Here is a 20,238-nt window from a genome sequence, read left to right on the forward strand (position 1 = left end):
TACAAACAGCTTAGTCACTTCAAGGTTTCTGTGATCCAATAGCACCATCTACTGTACAGGTTGTTCAAAACGCCTTTCAAAATGGTCTCCAGTGAACAGGGCTTTCCAGCATTCTGGTGCAGTTAATTTCATCAGCGCCTGAGTGAGACTGACCTACATAGATAAAGTTCTTTGGATGGTTGTCGTGTTTCCCTTTATTTTTGCTACTGCCTTCAGAAATGGAGTTTAAAATAGACTTTATGTGTTTTAGTATATAACTGGATACTTTAAATACAGAAAATAAGAAAGTTAGGCTGACTTTTTAGGAATAAAATGCTATTAAAAATTCTTAATATTTAATCTTAATGAACGGGCTACACACATTAAAAATACCTTATCCCGTCTCTTAGAAATAATCTTAGAAATGTCAGTTTGAATGGAACTTTATCATACATGTTTTCTAAGTGCACATTAAGGAATTTGATATAAAGCTTGAAGACCTGAGACTATTTAGAAAATACATTTTTTCTTCATTTATTCTTTTTATTTTAGATTTTTGTAAGTTTAAGATGAATTCTTTTTTCACCATGATCACATAGTTTACAAGCTCAATAATTACCTGAAGTTGTCCAACAGTTGTGAATGGAAGAAAATATCTTTCCTGTGCAAAGAGACGTAACTTATACAAACATAAATGACGTCCTTAGTGTGAACTTAGTAGACAGAATGATTTTTCTCTCATTGAGTACAGTCTGATTGAGTGCTCAGCCTTTGTTCTCAAACCAGAAATGGTAACCATCAACCAATTCACAAAACATCTTTAGTCACTAGGTCTTTTCTCAAATAATTCTTAATGATTCTGAAACGGGTAAAACAAAATAGTTGGTGTTTGTTATCATTTCTCAAACCTTTGTATTTCTTGAGGAATGGAAGGTACTTCTGGACCATGGGCGCTCACAGTCAAAGAGCTGGGGAGTGAGTAAGAAGCACACTAGAGAGCTTATGCTCATTAATCAGAGGCATTAATGAAGGGTGGCGTGGGAACTCACGCTTTCTCCTCTGTTTGTACCTCCTGATGGTAATCAGATTACTGAGTGCTAACCAGAGAGCTAAACCTGAGGGAGTCGTGATTAAGCATATACTATTTCCATTCCGAGCCCTGATTCTTCTAAATATTTTATTTCTGTTACTAATTGTTAAGAACTTACTTATTCCGAATGTTCTGTTTCATACTATGTTTATGTAAGTCAGTAAAAATAAAATACTTGATATTATTTAACAAAGTAGCTCTATAAACTTTTATAGTATCTGTATACTTTTAAAATTTAATCATGTTCTTATCAAATTATTGGTTGTCTCTGTGACAGTACAATGCAGTGCACACCTCACAGTGGATTCTTGTCAGCCACCCATAGGAATCCTTTCAAATCTAAATGTGTCCGGAATTTAAAGAAGCTGTATTTAGAAGATTAAACGGGGCCCTAAAGCTTTAATACTGACTTCAGGGGGCAGAGTTCACACTTAAAAGATTTTAACTTCCAAGGCAAATAGATGCTTTTAACCTAATTCTACTCCCAGGAAAGTCCAGTTAAGAAATGATACGTCCAAACCCCATGTGTCTGGGTTTGGTGCTCTCGACAGGCACGGTTCCTTCCTCGCTGTGACAAAGCGGTGCACCTAAATTCAGATGGATAGTGGCACAAATGGACAGGGCCATCTTAGCGTTTTACCTAGCAAATATGACAACATGTTAGAGATTAGTGTTGGGGAGGAAAACACATGGTAAAAGACATGCAGGTTTTTTCCTCTCTTTTTGCAAGATTGTTAAGAGTCAAATAAGAGAATTGTTGTTTCGATTACGAGTCCACATTTTGGTGTTGCATATGGTTTTGGTGTCTGTGAGTTCTTCTCTTTAATAGGCAGTTGGTCCCTGATGGGCATATCTTTGATACGTTACAGATAGCATTTTCCCTGAAGACTGCTTCTGTTGCTGTTCTTTTCCATTATCCTATATTAACCTTCAATTTTCATTTGTTTTCTCCTTAGCTTTTAATAACCCACGACCAGGGCAACTGGGCAGGTTATTGCCAAACCAGAATTTACCACTTGACATCACATTGCAAAGCCCAACTGGTGCTGGACCTTTCCCACCAATCAGAAACAGTAGTCCCTACTCAGTGGTACCTCAGCCAGGAATGATGGGTAATCAAGGGATGATAGGAAACCAAGGAAATTTAGGGAACAGTAGCACAGGTAAGGGCTCAAATGCACTGTTACTTTCTTGGTGGGTTATTTCACTTAATGATGCATTCATCCACATCAAACTTGTAGGATTTTTCAAATGATTTTTTTTTATGTTAGAAACTAATACTAGAAGGTAAGAAAGTTCTACCAACTTTAACTGGGAGAGTGGCATGTGAAGCATTGGGAAGCATTCCAGTAAGCTGACCATTTTATACTGTGATCATTACTTTGACGAGGTTTCTAAGCATTAATCCTATAGCCTAGGCTGATGTCTTCTATTCCAGTTTACTGTTCTAGACATTATAGTGTTCTGTGTAAAATAATTTGGTGGTTGCTGGCATCTCATGTAATCTGCTGATAATCTTTAAAACTTCCTGTCAATTGATGATTTGTTTTTGGAGAATTTCAGAATGAAAGTTTAAAATGCAGCCAACTTTTCATACTTATAAATGATACATTTCTTCAGAAAAAATATTAATTAAAAATAAAGAACTTTACATGGTAATATGCTCAGTCTATGAGTACCAGATCCAGGGCTCCCCTTTTAAAGATCGTTAACTTTGCCTGTGATCTAGTTTGGACCTTGACTTCCTATAACTTCAGGTGTCTGCCATGTTGCCCCTGCACAGTTGCTAAGTGGTAGTCAGTATCCTCACAGCTACCACGTTCCCCAGCTTCCATCTAATGAAGGCTAGAAATCATCTCAGCAGCAATGATTGCTATTCCCACCATGTCCTGTCCCCCCTATCTGTTTATCACAGACCTAGTAGCAGAATGCCGAGTTTCCTAATGAAGAGCTCACAATTCATAGCCTTCTTCCTTTGTCAAAATGAATTACTCAGGAAAAAGGCATTGAAGGAAATAGATATTATAAAAAGAATTTGTATTCTTTTTTTTTTCTTTTAGCTTAGTTGTGTAATCTCTGTGTACACATTGCCATTTTAGACAACTTACTGAAAATGAGAGTTCAGTTTAAGGGGAAAACTTGGATTTATTTATTTTCGGGTATGATGCAATTCATGGGGAAATGTGTACCGTGCTATATTAAAATCGTTGATTCCTTCAACAAATATTTATTGGGTGCCTACCATATGTGCCAGGCACTGACTACTCTGCTGCTTTATATATCCACAGAAATAAGGGCTGTATTAATTTTATAATTGAAGATAAAGTGTTGATTTATATAAACAAAATACTGCTTGGGACTCCTGGGTGGCTCAGTCGGCTAAGCGGCTGCCTTTGGCTCAGATCATGATTCTGGGGTCCTGGAGTTGAGCCCCACATTGGGCTCCTTGCTCAGTGGGGAGCCTGCTTCTCCGTCTCCCTCTTTTTGCTGTTCCTCCTGTTCGTGCTCTCCCTCTCTCTCTCTCAGATAAATAGAAATAAAATGAAATGAAATGAAAAAATTTTTTTAAATCTTTAAAAAAACTACTGCTCTCTGCAACAGTCTGTAACACCAAAGGAGCCAGTGACTTATTATAAGTGCCTCCTTGAGGGCGCCTGGGTGGCTCAGTGGGTTAAAGCCTCTGCCTTCGGCTTGGGTCATGATCCCAGGGTCCTGGGATCGAGCCCCTCATCAGGCTCTCTAGTCGGCAGGGAGCCTGCTTCCTCCTGTCTCTCTGCCTGCCTGTCTACTTGTGATCTCTGTCTGTTAAATAAATTTTAAAAAATTTTAATTAAAAAAAGTGCCTCCTTATTAGGAGAACACAAGAAGCTCTGAATTCTTGGAGGGAGGAATTCAGGCGTACACCTGTTTTGAAATTTGGGCCGCCTGGAGATCACTAATGTCTAGACTCTGAAGATCATATAATGCCCGTGATTTGTTTCAGAAAAGAAAAAGCCTGAAAGAGACTGAGTCCCCAGTTATTATAATTGTGGGAATATTGTGGAATTGCAGGTCATTTTTCCTTCTGCTTTCTGGACTTCCTATAATCTTGTTACATTACTCAGAGACCAGATTTTCTGAAAAATACAATACCTGTTCTCCCATAATACACTGTGTGGTTCAAATTTAATCTTCAAATGGTTTTTTAAATATATAGTACTATAATATTGTTCTAACTTTTTCAGTCAGATTAATTACCCTTTATTCCTAATCATCCTAACGTAGCACATTCTCATTTCACCAGTGAAAAGCAACCCACAATACATGTTCTCTCCGTTTCTTAAATATACCCATTTTTAGTTATCATAATTCAAGTAAATGAAAGCAAACCATCTATTTGAAAGCAGAAGTTTTTTTGTTTTTTTTAAAGATTTTATTTACTTATTAGAGCATGAGCGGTGGTGGGGAGAGGCAGAGGGAGAATGGACTCCCAGCTGAGCAGGGAGCCCAATACAGGGCTTGATCCCAGGACCCCAAGATCATGACCTAAGCCAAAGGGAGATGTTCAACCGACTGAGCCACCCAGGCGCCCCATCATGAAAGCAAGACTTTTATAGATCCATCATTAAACATTTCGAAATGCCGGGTTCTCACTTGGAGTTTTTCCCCTTTAGCCAATATTTGGCTGCTGTCAGCGTCCCCAGGGGCCAGGCCAGAGAGAACGAACACTCGCTCCTGCCTGGAATATTGTGCTCTTACTGTTAAGTGTGGCCCAATAACTGGTAATATCTCAAGTATAAGAAGATCTTTACCAGTCTGCCCTAAGCCATTCTAGACCTATGTGATCAGGAATGTGGTGGTCCAGGTATGCTGAAGTTCCCTAGAAGTGGGAGTTCCCTTGCATTGGATATAAAAAACTGTGGTAGAAAGGTCCTGTAATTTCTTCGTGTTTTAGAGGCTACCATGGTCAGTTTTGAAGCTTAACAAATGATAGTACTCCGAAAGGGATCTGAGGATTTAAAGATGTGACATCAGCTTCATGGGCCGTTCTGGGATTTGGATTTATAACCAGAGTATTGATGACCAGCTTCAACTTTGTTTCTCTTCGCCCTCACCTCCCTTTTGGAAAGTAAAGCACTGACGTGTAGATCAGCTAATGTGATTCACTTCCTGAGGAAGGAAGTTGGGGTTATCCACACACCACAGCACCTGTTTCTAAGTACATATGGGAACAATTTCAACAGCTTTTCCGAACCATGAAGAGTGGCAAGTCTGTGCTTTGAAAACTGTAGAAATTGCCAAGGGTCTGCGTCTGTCCCAACGAGGGCGTTACCTGTTGGGCTAACTGTGTATTACAGAATGACTGTCTTATACAGAGTAAGAGCATCTGGTGTTCCTCCGTGCTGCCTCTGCTTTCAGTTACTCTATGTCTGTTCCCTTTGGCTTGCCTGCAGGAATGGTGGGTAGCAATCCTCCCCGGCCCGCTATGCCGTCTGGGGAATGGGCACCACAGAGTTCTGCTGTGAGAGTCACCTGTGCTGCTACCACCAGTGCCATGAACCGGCCAATCCAAGGAGGGATGATTCGGAACCCAACAGCCAGCCTCCCCATGAGACCCAACAGCCAGCCTGGCCCAAGACAGATGCTTCAGTCTCAGGTCATGAATATAGGTAAGGTAGTTCTAGTGCTCTTTTTTTTTTTAAGATTTTATTTATTTATCAGAGAGGGCACACACAGCCTGGGGGCGGGGGGACAGAGGGAAAGGGAGAAGCAGGCCCCCCGCTGAGCAGAGAGCCTGCCATGGGGCTCAATCCCAGGACCCAAGATTATGACCTGAGCCGAAGGCAGACGCTGAACCGACTGAGCCACCCAGGCACCCCTCTAGTGCTCTTTACTTTTAATCACCATGCTTTCTGAGAAGAGGGTAACAGCTCCAAAAGTTTTTTCAAGATATGCTCTTCATTTGCAGTTTAGATGATTCCCCTCATGGCAAGCTGTCGTAAGGGAGATTTTGCTAGAACTCCGTATAGAATCATAGAATCTGAAAAGCTTTCTAGTTACATTAGAGAACCAACTATATTTGTGGTGTTTTATTTTTATTAAGTTATCTCATTTCAACCTTGGGGGGAAGTGAATTGGAGTGTTACACTGTGAATGTTACACATATGCTATTTTTAAAAAGTATTTTAATGTTACAGCAGTGGTTCCTAACTCTGGGTGATCATCAGAATCATCTCAGGACATTAAGATGCAGATTCTTGGGGCCACCATCCTAGACTATTAAACCAGATTTTCCAGGGTCTTCTAGACAAGGTCTTCTAGAACATCTACAGGGTCTTCTAGAACATCTCATAAAGTGTGGGGATAGCTAAAATTCTATTTGGATACAGTTCACATGTTATTAAAATTAATGGTTTGATACATTATATAGCACCATTTGTACGAAGTGCCCAGAATAGACAAATCTCTAGAGAGAGAAAGTAGTAGGGAAGTGGTTGCCTAGGGCTTGGGGTCTGGGGGACATGGGGTCCTAATGGTCATGGGGTTTCTTTTTGGGGGAATAAAAATGTTTTAAGCCCCATTGTCGTAATGGTTGTACAACTCTGCAAATACACCGAAACCCACTGAGTCATATACTTTAAATGGGTGAATTATGTGGCACGTCAATTACACCTCAGTAAAACTGTTATCTTAAAAAAAAAAAGTTAATGGTCTGTACAACTCATACTTGAGATTGTTTTCTTAATCATTGACATAATAACCTTCTTCTAAATCTTGCACATTAGCATAATTCAGATAAGTTAATGTTTATGTCCTTTGTCATATACTTAGGTATGGTACAATGAGTAAGAGCTAAATCATTAACGGAAAGCTACCAGGATTGTTTTGACAAGACAACGCAGAATTCTCATCCTACCTCTGGTCTGCGCTTTCCTACCTAGTTGTGTAATTGCTCAGCACATTTTGGCATGTTTCTGAGAGGTGACATTCAGATAGCCTTTCTGCGGAGAATGTACTTCGAATTAATGAGTGGTTTCCAAACATAAATTCATATAATTTGAGGCTTCTATGGAACAGTGCTAAAAATGACCAGATTTTCATCCAGAATTAAGCTGGGAAATCTTTTAATATATTGATTTATTCATTTCAATGTCATAATTAAGGGCACCTAGCTGGCTCAGTTGGTAGAGCACGTGACTCATGAGCTCAGGATCGTGAGTCTGAGCACCATGTTGGGTATGGAGCTTGCTTGAAATACAAAAGAAAAGAATAAATAAATATCATAATTAATAAATCCCTTATATCCAGAAATTTAATTTATTCTCTGTGTTTCTTTACTGGAGGGCACCTCACCCGGCCTTTGAGCTATATATTGTGTCGCTGAATTTCTCTGATTTTTAACAAATTCAAAAAAGCCCTGAACTCAACAGAAAATTATCTGTTGTAATGCAAGACAGGTCTGCAGATGGTGATAACAATAAAATCACTGAAAAGCTCATGTCATCCATTAGCTTTAAACCTCTGAAAAGAACTTCTAAGAGAGAGCATATCTGGGTTGTCTGGGCTGCTTTCTGTTCCACCTTCTCTCTTCAGGAAGAGCTAACTGAATGACAGTGAATATAAAAGCTCAGTTCCATGATAACCCTGAGACCCTCCTGGCCGTCTTCACTCTCGCCTCTCACAAGGGTAGAGTCGAGTTCTGGAATTTATGTGCTGTGTGCTACTGCCGTAGGGGGAATGTGGGAGCACGTAGCAGTGTCTGTCTGGCTCTCCTCTATCAATCCAGACATTAAAGTGGTTTTCCAAAGTCTGAAACAATGCCAGTAATAGGGTTTTTCCATTTCTTGTTTAAAAAACTTGGTCGGGGGCACTGTGATGGTTCAGTCGGTTAAGCGACTGCCTTCTGCTCAGGTCATGATCCCGGGGTCCTGGGATCAAGCCCTGCATTGGGCTCCCTGCTAGGTGGGAAGCCTGCTTCTCCCTCTCCTTCTGCCCCGCCCCCTCCTTTGCTTTCTCGTTCTCTGTCAGATAGGTAAATAAAATCTTTAAAAAACAAACCAAAAGGGGCGCCTGGGTGGCTCAGTGGGTTGGAGCCGCTGCCTTCGGCTCAGGTCATGATCCCAGCGTCCTGGGATCGAGCCCCGCGTCGGGCTCTCTGCTCAGCGGGGAGCCTGCTTCCTCCCTCTCTCTCTGCCTGCCTCTCTGCCTACTTGTGATCTGTCTGTCAAATAAATAAATAAAATCTTTAAAAAAACAAACAAACAAACAAACCAAAAAAGTTTGTTTATATTAACATATAGTGGATTTATTGTAATTATTTTATTTATTTTAAAAAAAATTTTTTTAAATTTATTTATTTGACAGAGAAAGATCACAAGTAGGCAGAGAGAGAAAAGGAAGCAGGCTCCCTGCTGAGCAGAGCCTGATGCGGGACTCGATCCCAGGACCCTGAAATCATGACCTGAGCCGAAAGGCAGTGGCTTAACCCACTGAGCCACCTAGGCGCCCTTTTATTATTTTAAATGAGTGAATAATTGTTTTCTTCTATTTTCCAATGTTAATTCCCCATACAGTAAGTATCCATAAGATATAACCCACATCAACAGAACTAAAGGGTCAGGGTGCTGGGGCACCTGGGTGGTTCATCGGTTAAGCCTCTGACTCTTGATTTCAGCTCAGGTCATGATCGCAGGGTCATGAGATCGAGCCCCCCACTCCACCCACCTCACTTCCAAAGGGCTCTGTACTCAGTAGGGTGTCTGCTTGAGATTCTTTCCCTCTCCCTCTGCCTCTCCACCCCACCCACTTGCTCGCTCTCTCTCTCTCTCTCTCTCAAAAAAAGAGAGACTATAAAAAGTTTAGAGCTGGCATTCTAGATATTGCCTAAGTGGGTGATAAGCCTTGATATTTATTGCCTTTTTTCTGTTTCAGACCAAAAATTCAGTCTTCTTATTTTCACATAATTATCATTCCATCTGTCTTTTTCACTTTATGTAAACCAGGTATTTCACTTTATATTACATAGCAGAAATAGGCACTTCCCTGATGACAAGTTGTGAAGTTTTTGGATTTTTGTCTTCTGTCTTTTCAGGGCCATCTGAATTAGAGATGAACATGGGGGGACCTCAGTACAGCCAACAACAAGCTCCTCCAAATCAGACTGCCCCGTGGCCCGAAAGCATCCTGCCTATAGACCAGGCATCCTTTGCCGGCCAAAACAGGTAAGTCCTGAGCACCCAGGAAATCCAAGAGAATCGTGGTTCATGGTGAGTTCTGGAAGTTATTTTAGACCTCCGCCGAAAGTTACTCTTTTTCTTCTAAACAGTTGGTCCTGGCCAGTTTTCATGTATTCAGACTAGATCATCAGTTATTGGACAGGGGATATAGAGAAGGAGAAATCCAAAAATCAGGGAGACCTAGGGCATGTCTTTTAAAAGTTACGATTTAGTTGGAAAATAAGATGTACATTAATAACTGCAATAGAAAGTAGTATGTACTATGAATACCATAAGAGGAATAAATTGGGAGAGAGCATCCAACTGGAGTGGTTGGAGAAGGCTTCACAATCTGGAATGAAAGATGTACTTCAGGAGGCAGGTGGCAGGAAGCCAGTCCAGTGGGTCAAAGCAGCACAGTCAGAGCCCGGAGGCTGCAGAAACAGCTCATGTTTAGGGTAACTGAGAATTGTCTAGTTTTCTGTCAACATATATTTTACCACTTAATATAGTAAAGGCAGTACGAGAAGACTTGGCAAGAAGAGGGATTAGTAATAGATTTATAGAAGGTCTTAAATCCCAAACTCTGAAGAATTCAGACTTTTTCATTAAGCCACTGAAAAAGTTTTTTGAGAAAGGAAGTGGTAAGTGATCATGTTTGATTGAGATTTTTTTGGTTCGGATTATCAGTCTAATAATTTTTCTTTGTGGGTGATCTTTTCTGTCTAGTTGCTTTTGAAATACTCTTGGTATTCTCTGTGTTGTACCTTTACTACGGCATGACTCCGTGTGGACTGATTTATACTGCTTGGTACTTGGTGTATGCTGTCCTTTTTTTAATCTGTAGATTCATGGTTTTCATCAGTCTTGGAAGATTTATAGCCATTATCTCTTTATATTCTACCCCTCTCTATTTTCTCTATTCTGTCCTTCCAGGATTCTGGTTAGACCTATGTTACACCTTCTCTGCCGACACGGGATTTTTAAAAACTCTGCCCTCCAGTAGCACGCACGTGGGTGGCTCAGCCAGATAAACATCCAACTCTTAATTCCAGCTCATATCATGATCCCAGTGTTGTGAGATCAAGCCCCAAGTTGGGCTCTGCACGGGACATGGAGCCTGCTTCAGATTCTCTTTCCCTCTCCTCTGCCCCTCCCCCCACCCAAATAAACTCTGCTTTCTTAATCTGTGTATTTTCCATCTCGTCTCTCAGTACTACATCCAGATGATTTTTTTATCCAGTTCTTTAATTATCTCTTCAGCTATATTTGGTCCAGTCATGTTTTTCATTTCTATAAGTTGTATTTGTCTGTTCTGCTTGTCACAGCCTCATTGTTTGCTTTTTTTGGTGGTTCCATCCTTATATCTTTAAGCATTATGTTCATCATTATTTTTCTGAATTTCTTTAATTCCAATATGTAGATTTCTTAGAGGTCTAAATCCAATATTGACTCTCACTTATGAAGGCCTATTTCCCTGAGTATTTTGGTAATCTTGTATTGGAAGTTCGTAAGTGTCTCTTGGCCAGTGAAACATCTAAGGTCAAATTGTGGACATTTTCCTTAAAAGCGAATTTGCAGTGCTCTCTGCCAGGGGTGGGGGTCTGCTCCAGGTTCCCTTAGTTCAGTCCAGCAGCCTCAAGTTAACTCTTTTATTTCACTTTGGCCCAAAACCCTAACTCTATTACTTCTTTGTGGATAAAACACACCTATCACCAGTGACTCAGGATGCTCAAGTTTTAGCTCACAGGTGGTCTTTTGTTTGTGCTTGGCTTTTTGAGAGTTCCACTATTCCCTGAAAACCAATATCACAATTATGTTCTGTGCATAAATTCGTTGTTATTTGTGGTGCACTGAAAGCACATGGTGCTCAGGTGACCTTGAGCCCTAGGTGATGGTACCACTTGGCTGGTTGGTGGGTGGCAAGAGTCCCTATGTGGAGAGATAAGCCAGAAGGCACTGTAGGAGCTTAAAGGATGCACCCACAGTGTTTCCCAGAAAGCAAACTTGTTAGAAAACTTAAACTATAGCAATCTGGCCTTGAGGTTCATATACAAGGAGTTGGAGTTGAAGGCTCAATGAGGACCCTACTGCAGACTGAGCATTTTGTCCTTTGGGGATTATTCTAGTTTAAAATAATGTAATAGGGTCACCTGGGTGGCTCAGTTGGTTAAGCAACTGCCTTCGGCTCAGGTCATGATCCTGGAGTCCCAGGATCAAGTCCCACATCGGGCCCTCTGCTCATCAGGGAGCCAGCTTCTCCCTCTGCCCCTTGCCCCTTTCATGCTCTCGCTCTCTCTCAAATAAATAATAAAATCTTTAAAAAAATAAAAATAAATAAAAAATAAAAATAAAATAATGTAATATTCTTATCTAATGCACAGATGATGAAAGGCAACAGGGTTTCTGAAATGTGATAAAGTAGAGTACATTTCCAGAGTTTTATTGTGTGGTTTTTTTGTTTTGTTTTGTTTTTTTAAATACAGGTTTTAGGGCACCTGAGTGGCTCAGTTGGTTAACCATCTTCCTTCGGCTCAGGTCATGCATGATTCCAGGGTCCTGAGATTGAGTCCCATGTTGGGCTCCTTGCTCAGCAGGGAGTCTGCTTCTCCCTCTCTCTCTGACCCTCCCCCTGTTCTTGTTCTCTTTCAAATAAATGAATAAATAAATCTTTTTTAAAAATAACAGGTTTTGGGGCACCTCGGTGGCTCAGTGGGTTAGGCCTCTGCCTTTGGCTCAGGTCATGGTCTTGGGGTCCTGGGATCGAGCCCATCCGGCTCTCTGCTCAGTGGGGAGCCTGCTTCCATCTCTCTCTAACTGACTGCCTACTTGTGATCTCTCTCTCTGTTAAATAAATAGATGAAATATTAAAAAAAAAAATAACAGGTTTCAGGGGCACCTGGGTGGCTCAGTTGGTTGAGCATCTGACTCTTGGTTTCAACTCAGGTCATTATCTAGACGCTGTCTAGGTTGTAACTGTATTTGTAATTGCCCAAATGCAGGGTAATAGGTAGGCATTTTTAAAGTTGGGATTGAAAGTCTGGATTGGTGTTTTTCCCCATAAGCCAATCATATGATGTCTCTAGGAAGTGACAGATGTGTGGTATGATGTCACATCAAGCCACAATGCACTGTACTTTTCTGAGTATAAGGTATGATATCCTGGCTTGATCAGGAGCCTTTTATTTTCATCGGCTAGAAATTTACTGAACCTATGCGGTTTCAAGTACTGGGGTAACAAGGAGATTTAAGATCTCCTCACTGGTGGGGCACCTGGGTGGCTCAGTGGGTTAAGCCTCTGCCTTCAGCTCAGGTCATGATCTCAGGATCCTGGGGTCAAGCTCCGCATCAGGCTCTCTGCTCAGCAGGGAGTCTGCTTCCTCCTCTCTCTCTGTCTGCTTCTCTGCCTACTTGTGATCTCTGTCAAATAAATAAATAAAATATTAAAAAAAAAAAAAAAGATCTCCTCACTGGGTACAGTCCAAAGCTGATGTTTTTAACACAAATAACAATATCAGTTTTAAGTGGAAAAGAGATGGGGAAGCCTGGAATGACAAGTTGTGGCCTTGTAGTGGTGTAGAAGGCATCTTCTGGAAAAAGAACAATTGCCCAGGGTGGCTGGGGCTCATGGGGAAGTTGTGGACGTTGAGTTTTGGAATGATGCGGCTTTACCAAAATGTATGTGTACTTAAATTCCACCACCACCACCTGTCCAGGGACATAGATATTTTCTGGGAGAGCTGAAATAAGAATTTTGAATCAGCTCAGTAAAATTCATTTTGGGAAAAGGAACCTGACAACTTTGTATAAGGAGAACTGAAGAGAGGCTGACTTGACAAGGGCCTTGACCAGAGTAGGAAGGCCTGGAAGTACTGTTTGACTTTTCATTCTGCATCATGCATTGGTTTGATGTTTTTTTAATTAAGAAAAGTATGGGACAAAAATGGGTTATTTTATTATGCTGGAAATTGTTTTAAATGCAAATAAGCATTTGCATTAGTTTTTTTTCTCCTTTATGCCTTTGGATGTATCTTTCCTGGGGTGGCTTTGTCTTCCAAAGGGCAACTGTACCTCCCTTCCCTTCTGACACTGGGTTTCCGTCTGTTGCAAAACTGGAGACTCTGGGTTCATGCAAACCCTCAGCCTTCCCAGACTTAAGAGAGTAGATCTCAGGGGCACCTGGGTGGCTCAGTTGGTTAAGTGACGGCCTTTGGCTCCCGTCATGATCCCAGAGTCAGCAGGGAGCCTGCTTCTCCCTCTCCCGCTCCCCCAGCTGATGCACATGTTCGTTCTCTCTCTCTCTGTCAAATAAGTAAATCCTTTAAAAAAGAGAGTAAATTTTACCTTAGCCTGCCATCAGTGAAGGGGTATGCTTGTGTGGGAAGAAACAGAAGTTGGAAATGAGGGAATAAAGCTAGACCAAGAAAATCTTTTAATGCCTCATGTAACTAGCAGCTTCGGGGAATGAGGTCCCAGGTATAAGCGATTTGGTAAACAGACAACATCCACTCTTGGCTGACTTGTACTCTTTTTTCACGAAACTTAACCACATCCAAATGTTGGTCACTCCTCTGGGGAAGTTCTTCCTCCTTTTGCTTCTGTCACATGTGGTGTTTCTCTTCCTTGTTGCCACTTTTCTACATCTGCTCCTTCCTCCTCCCACTCGGTAAGTGTGGCAGCAGAGTGACTCGATCACCCTTATGTTTCAAAACTGAATTCTGGGAGAGTGCGGATGCCGGAGAAGCAGGAAGGGCAGGAGGAACCGTTTTCACTAATGATGTCTTACTGAGAAGCGAGGCAGTGACGGGGAAGAGGCAGGTGGAGAAAAGGCCCCAGAACTGCAGAGCATGAGTCTCCAAGAGTGGCAGTTGCCTTTAGCAACGGGAGACCCTTTGAATGGACCCGGCTGGCTGCATCGCACACCACTTGGCGTGTGGTGGTGGCTACCTAGCCCGGTTGCGGTGGCTCAGAGGTGGTGGGATTGTGGGCTTGGAGGCAGTGACAGCAGGTGAACAGTGTCATCGAGGGTGTGGTTAAAATTGGGCAGTTTTCTTTGCAAGTTACTAGGGATAAATGGAGGGTATAAATTGTTTTTTAATGCACTGTATTATAACTGTTTGAAATTAATTGTTGGCTTTAATAGTCAGCATTTCAGGACTCCAGGCCAGAGTGGCATGTTAAGCTGTCTTTAGAAAACATGGCCTATGAAAGGGGGTTCAAGAACTTCATCCTTTGACAGATCTATTCTCAGTGGCTTAAAAATGAAGGTGCTTACTCGTAAACTTTTCTCTTCTCCAGAACATCATATGGTAACTCTAAGAGTACAAATTAGATTCTTTTGGCAAAATACAAGTGTCCCTTCTGATATTAAACTAACTCAGAAGTTGTTTTTAAACACCCCCGCAACTTGTCAGTTGATTTAAATTATAAGAGTTTCATACTCCATAGAGTTTGGGAATTTAGTGTTCCTGTTATATCACCAATGACCTTATATAATAAATATAACGTGTACATTGTGATCTACTCTTCTTGAGTCTCTAACTCAGAGAGGCCAAGAGCCACACTTCCTGAGGACTTTAGGAAATATTCATAAGGCCTGCTTATGCATGACTAAGAAGTTTCCTATTAGTCCAGCCAGTGTTAGTCTAGCGACAGGTGAATTCAAAAACATTAATGTACCTTTTATGCTTCTAGGTCTCTAGTCTCTCCCAGGTGGGTCATCAGAGCCTCATATGAAATAAGGCTGTTCCGTCAACTTTGTGTTTCCTACTAACATTCACAAAAATCCTTTGATTACTTCAGGGCAGAGTAAATACACACACGCCTGAGACCTCCGCGTACATGTGTGGCAGTAGGGGGATCGAACAGGCCCTGAACCCATGCAGGCCTGTGCTGGTGTCCCCGCACCACGGCGTCCACTCCTGTGATCCCCAACACGTGGCTGAACGTCCCTCAGCCTCCGCATCACCTGCTTTCCTTGTGTATCTCTTATTTTTAGAAGTATTTTTCTTATTACAAGACGATTACACAGCCATTTATTTAGCTTTATGAGCCTTAAAGTGGGGGCAGTAACAACAGAAATCATACATCCCATGCCTCGAGTTGGGTCTGGCCTGTGTTAGGCACTGAACAAAAGTGTGTCTGTCACTGTGACTTGTCATTTTGTTCTATGTCCGGCTGGTACGGTATTTTATTACAAAGACCCTGGAAGCAGACTGGTTGACTTTTGTCAACTTTTAGGAGAAAGCAAGTGTTCTCTAATCTGCTAGCTTTTCCCCGGGCCTGAGGTGAAGTCTATCTCCTTACAGGCAGCAGTTCGGCAGCTCTCCAGATGACTTGCTGTGTCCGCATCCTGCGGCAGAATCTCCGAGTGATGAAGGGGCTCTCCTGGACCAGCTCTATCTGGCCCTGCGGAACTTCGATGGCCTTGAGGAGATTGACAGAGCACTCGGGATACCCGAACTGGTCAGCCAGGTACGTGCCGCAGGGCGCTGGTGGGGGCCCAGCACTCTTATGGGCACAAGATTGTCCATTTTCTTCTGTTTATGTTGATCTGCAGTCTGCTTTTTAGAGTGCTGCTTTACCTCCTAACAAACTAACTCTGTTTTCTTTCTTGCCCTCCTTGTTACCGTCACATAAACTTTCGCCCAAGGATGGAAAGCACTGAAAATGTGCTTTACATATCATTTGGGTTATTGAGCTGAAAGGCAGAAAGTCAGGGCAGGCTCACCTAATGACAAGGAAGGACCCACGAGGAGCAGAGAACAGGGAAGTCAGGAATGGAGCATTGCTGCCCCAATGACCTAGAACCCTTTCTTCTAAAAAACCAGTCCGTATCCATGATCATCTTATTCAGTCTTTACATTTGTGGGCTGGTGATAGGAAGCTCTTTGCTTCTGCTAACTTACTTTGCACGTAAGTTAGCAGAAGTCATTTTAGAAGTAGCTGCAGTTCATTAGTCATTTTTACCTTTGTGTGGGTTGAGCCCACAGTAATTTGGGGGATATTTAAGCATAAATGGGAATATAAGGGAGTTAACCAGTCTTAATGTGCTTATTTAGCTTTCCTCCTCCCGACAATTAGTTGGTTCAAGTAATTCTCAGCTTTAAAGAGTACTTTATAGCAATAATACAATAAACCTCACGCAGTCTCATACAATAGCACCATATTTTCTGTGTCTGGCTACCTGGCTAACCATGCACAAAGCAGACCTCCTGATTCACTTTGTAAAGCGTATCAACAGCCACAGATTTTAAAAAACGATCGCAGTCTCGATACTATCTTCCTCTTTTTAAAGCACAAATCATCTTTATTTCTTACTGTTGAAAACGACCTTCCCGTGTCCACCCTCCTTCTCAGGCACGTGGCATGTCCAGAGGGTCTGTGTGAAGGCGACACAGAGCCAGCAGAGGCTTCTCCGAAGCACAGAAACAGTATTGTCATCATGCCCGCCATGCAGCAGACGGGGGGTGGGGTGAAGACTTGTCAATTCATATCGAGAAGAGCAGAATGGAAAGAAATGACTAGAGAGGTTATATGATATAACCTGAAGTAAATCGAGAAAGGAGCATGGAATTTAAATATTTCCTGTGTGGCCGGCTGGCTCTGCTTTAGCGGTAGTTAGAAGTCGGCCTCATCGGTATTGTTATCCTCGGGTTTGCTCCAAGTGACATTTAAAAATGTGGCTGTTGGGATTGCTGAGCAACTTGTAGCATTGTTTTTGTCAGAGCTAGTGTCATTTCATCATTAATATTTTTAGTCTCCTTTCTTTATCTCTTTGTCTTCTATTTTGTCTCATCACATCTGTCGCAAGTATAGTATTATCATATTAAACTGAATTACAGAAAGATTATTCAGTGGAGTCAGGAAATGGAGAGTACAAATGGATTTATTTGTACACATCAGAGTTGGGTGTTTTCTTTAAAAAGGGAAATTATTGGAGCACCTGGGTGGCTCAGTGGGTTAAGCGTCTGCCTTTGCTCAGGTCATGATCCCGGAGTCCCTGGATCGAGCCCCTCATTGGGCTCCATGCTCAGTGGGGGAGTCTGCTTCTCCCTCTTCTTTTCCTTCTGCTTGTTCTCTCCTCTCTCTCTGTCAAATAAATAACAAATTTTTAAAAATCTTTAAAAATGGAAATTATATAATTAAATTTCTTCTTGGGGCACCTGGGTGGCCAAGCCATTAGGTGTCTGCCTTTAGTTCAGGTCATGATCCCATGTTCTTGGGATCGAGCTCCACATTGGGCTCCCTGCTTGGTGGGAGGCCTGCTTCTCTCTCTCCCACTCCCCCTGCTTGTGTTCCCTCTCTCGCTGTGTCTCTCTGTCAAATGAATAAATGAAATCTTTTTTTAAAAAAAATTTCTTCTCTGTTAAAGATGGGCAAATATTTAAAGTTCTGAGATAGTTTTGTAGGTGTGGTTAGAGCAGTAATTCAATAATGAATGGTTTCCCCGGGGTAGGTTCCGTTCACATTTTTTCAGGAGAAGGCAGTGGCCCCAGGCTCCTGCTCTACGTTGGATAGACCAGTCTGAGTGAGGCCTAGGACATGACTAAGCTGAAGAAAACTTTAAGAGATGCTTTTGCTAAAAGAGATGCCTTTCCTTCCCTCCTTATATCTGGAGGTTTGGAGCAATCCACCCAGAAGTAGAAGAAAGGGAACTCCCAGGTGCTCCTTCATGCCCTAGACACAGACACTGCGGTGCTCCCCCTAGCATTAGTTCTGGATTTTCTGTCTCATTCTGATCCAGATAGATAAGGCAGCAAGAACGGCAAACACATCAAATATGTCTAGGAGGTAGTAAGATGGGGGCCAACTGTAGAGAATTCTGTCGGCCATAGAAGACAGTTACACCAGGGCAGTGTATCACGCTGGTGAGGAGCTCAGGCGCTGGCTCACAACCGGAGGGGGACCCACTGCTTACCTAGCCAGAGAGGCCTGTTGCAGCTTGCCTCTCGGCTCCAGGTCTCAGTGTTTGATAGCTGCAAAATAGGAATAACAGTGGTGGGCACCCCAACACAACAGATCACAGCTAGGCTCCAGGGTGGTTGTCTGACTAAAATGATTGTTGCAGGTATGAAAAATGAGCGAGAACATGTAACACTTCTAGGGGACACGCACATTTTAAAGTCCGGGTCAGTCTCTGACTGGCAAAGTGAGGAGGAGGAGTTGTGTAGTCACGGCCTCGTTCTCACTTCCCTTCGAAGAAGCATCGCTGGGAGTCCGGGCCAGCCCCGCTTCTGCCCTCACACACAGGGGTGTGTTGAACAAAGGTACTCTCTAGGAGGAAACCAAGTACCTTTGAGTCGTAAGTGAGGATAGAAAGCTTCAGCTATGTGACCGTGAGAGAAACTCAGCTGATGTTGACTCTGCTATTTCCAGTGGTTTTCCTTACTTGTCTGGGTGGTGTCTGGGGCTTTCTCCACAGAGCCAGGCAGTCGATCCAGAGCAGTTCCCAAGTCAGGACTCGAACATCATGCTGGAGCAGAAGGCCGCCGTTTTCCCACAGCAGTACGCGTCTCAGGCACAGATGGCCCAGGGGAGCTATCCTGCCATGCAAGACCCAAGCTTTCACAGCATGGGCCAGCGGCCGAGCTATGCCACACTCCGCATGCAGCCCAGACCGGGCCTCAGGCCCACGGGCCTGGTGCAGAACCAGCCAAACCAGCTGAGACTCCAGCTGCAGCACCGTCTCCAGGCCCAGCAGGTGCGCTCTTGTGGGTGCCTGGGAAGGTGGCGGCCGGGGGGCAGTTAGGCACGAGAGGGCATAACCATCCTGTGTCCTTGGGGAGGGCTGGACACTTGTCCAGCCCTTCCAGGATGATCCTACATCTCCCGCTCTTGCCTGCTTTGCCGGTTTCCCTTCTGTCTCCTCAGCTAACTCAGCTCCAGCCCGGAGTAGCTGTCCATTTGTTTCAGTGTTTCCCAGCCCTGTTATTTATTAACAGTGTAGCCTTGAGCTCTCCCAGCCTCCATTTTCCTGTCTGTAAAATGGGACTGTTTTGTGGTGTTACACAATGTGTACGTGAGTAAAAGGACCTCACGTGGTTTCTAACCCAATGTGAGCCCACAGGACAACAGTAGCTCCAGTCCAGAGTCCTGCCCCATGACAGAAATAGTCACTCTTAGCTGAATGGGGACAGGGCAGTGCTGCCTTATGGAACACCTAGGTAGCTCAAGCACGTGTTCTCATTGAAACAAGCCTAGACGGATTTCCAGCAAAAGTCCAAAATACCTTCTCTGTTTAAGCAATGTGAAACCTTACTGATAATTAGCTTTCTAAGGGAATTCCACCATAAACTATGTGGTTTTAGTATCTGATGGCATTCAAAGGTTACATTGGGGAGGGTGATCTCTCAAGAAAAGTGATTTAAAATATACTCTGTTTAAAAAATGTATTGATTCTTCTATGTGCATGCATTTAGAATCGCCAGCCACTTATGAATCAAATCAGCAATGTTTCCAACGTGAACTTGACTCTGAGGCCTGGAGTACCAACACAGGTAAGGAGCAGACCAACCATCAGCTTTCACAGCATCTGTTGATTTTCTGTCATTTATTCCTCCTTGATATTCAATGCAAAGTCACTCAGAAGGCCATCTGACCCAGATCAATGCCATGGATCTGTTGTGTCATTCACATGTCCATCTTGCCTGCCCCCTTTTAAAAAAAAAAAAAAGATTTATTTATTTCAGAAAGATAGAGCAAGCTAGTATGCATGCTTAGGAGAGGAGCAGAGGGAGAGAGAAACTGAAAGCAGACTCTGAGCTGAGCTCAGAGCCCAGCACAGGGCTCGACCTCATGACCCTGAGATCATGACCCGAGCCAAAACTAAGAGTCGGGTGCTTAACCGACCGTGCCATCCAGGCGCCCCAGCCTGTCACTTTTGTAGTTCCCTCCTAAACACTGCCATTTTCACTGCCAAGTACAGTTGATTCTAAGTATTTACTTTGGTTGTATTCCATAAAGTTAACACAA

At 42.8% G+C, this 20,238-nt stretch overlaps 1 protein-coding gene across 3 annotated transcripts in view; it reads left to right on the forward strand.

Annotated features, from left to right (window-relative positions):
- The window catches only part of NCOA2 (nuclear receptor coactivator 2), a 294,244-nt gene that overhangs the window by 257,828 nt on the left and 16,178 nt on the right, over positions 1-20,238 (forward strand). For 2 of the 3 annotated variants that reach the window (XM_080803158.1, XM_080803157.1), the window contains exons 13-18: positions 2,026-2,232; positions 5,503-5,718; positions 9,141-9,270; positions 15,573-15,738; positions 18,689-18,967; positions 19,686-19,763. In XM_080803158.1, the coding sequence (XP_080659284.1) occupies positions 2,026-2,232; positions 5,503-5,718; positions 9,141-9,270; positions 15,573-15,738; positions 18,689-18,967; positions 19,686-19,763 (1,076 nt within the window). The remainder of the gene's footprint in view (positions 1-2,025; positions 2,233-5,502; positions 5,719-9,140; positions 9,271-15,572; positions 15,739-18,688; positions 18,968-19,685; positions 19,764-20,238) is intronic. The other variant, XM_080803159.1, reaches the window with a different exon arrangement.

This window comes from Martes martes, assembly GCF_963455335.1.
Source record: "Martes martes genome assembly, chromosome: 4".
NCBI lineage: Eukaryota > Metazoa > Chordata > Mammalia > Carnivora > Mustelidae > Martes > Martes martes.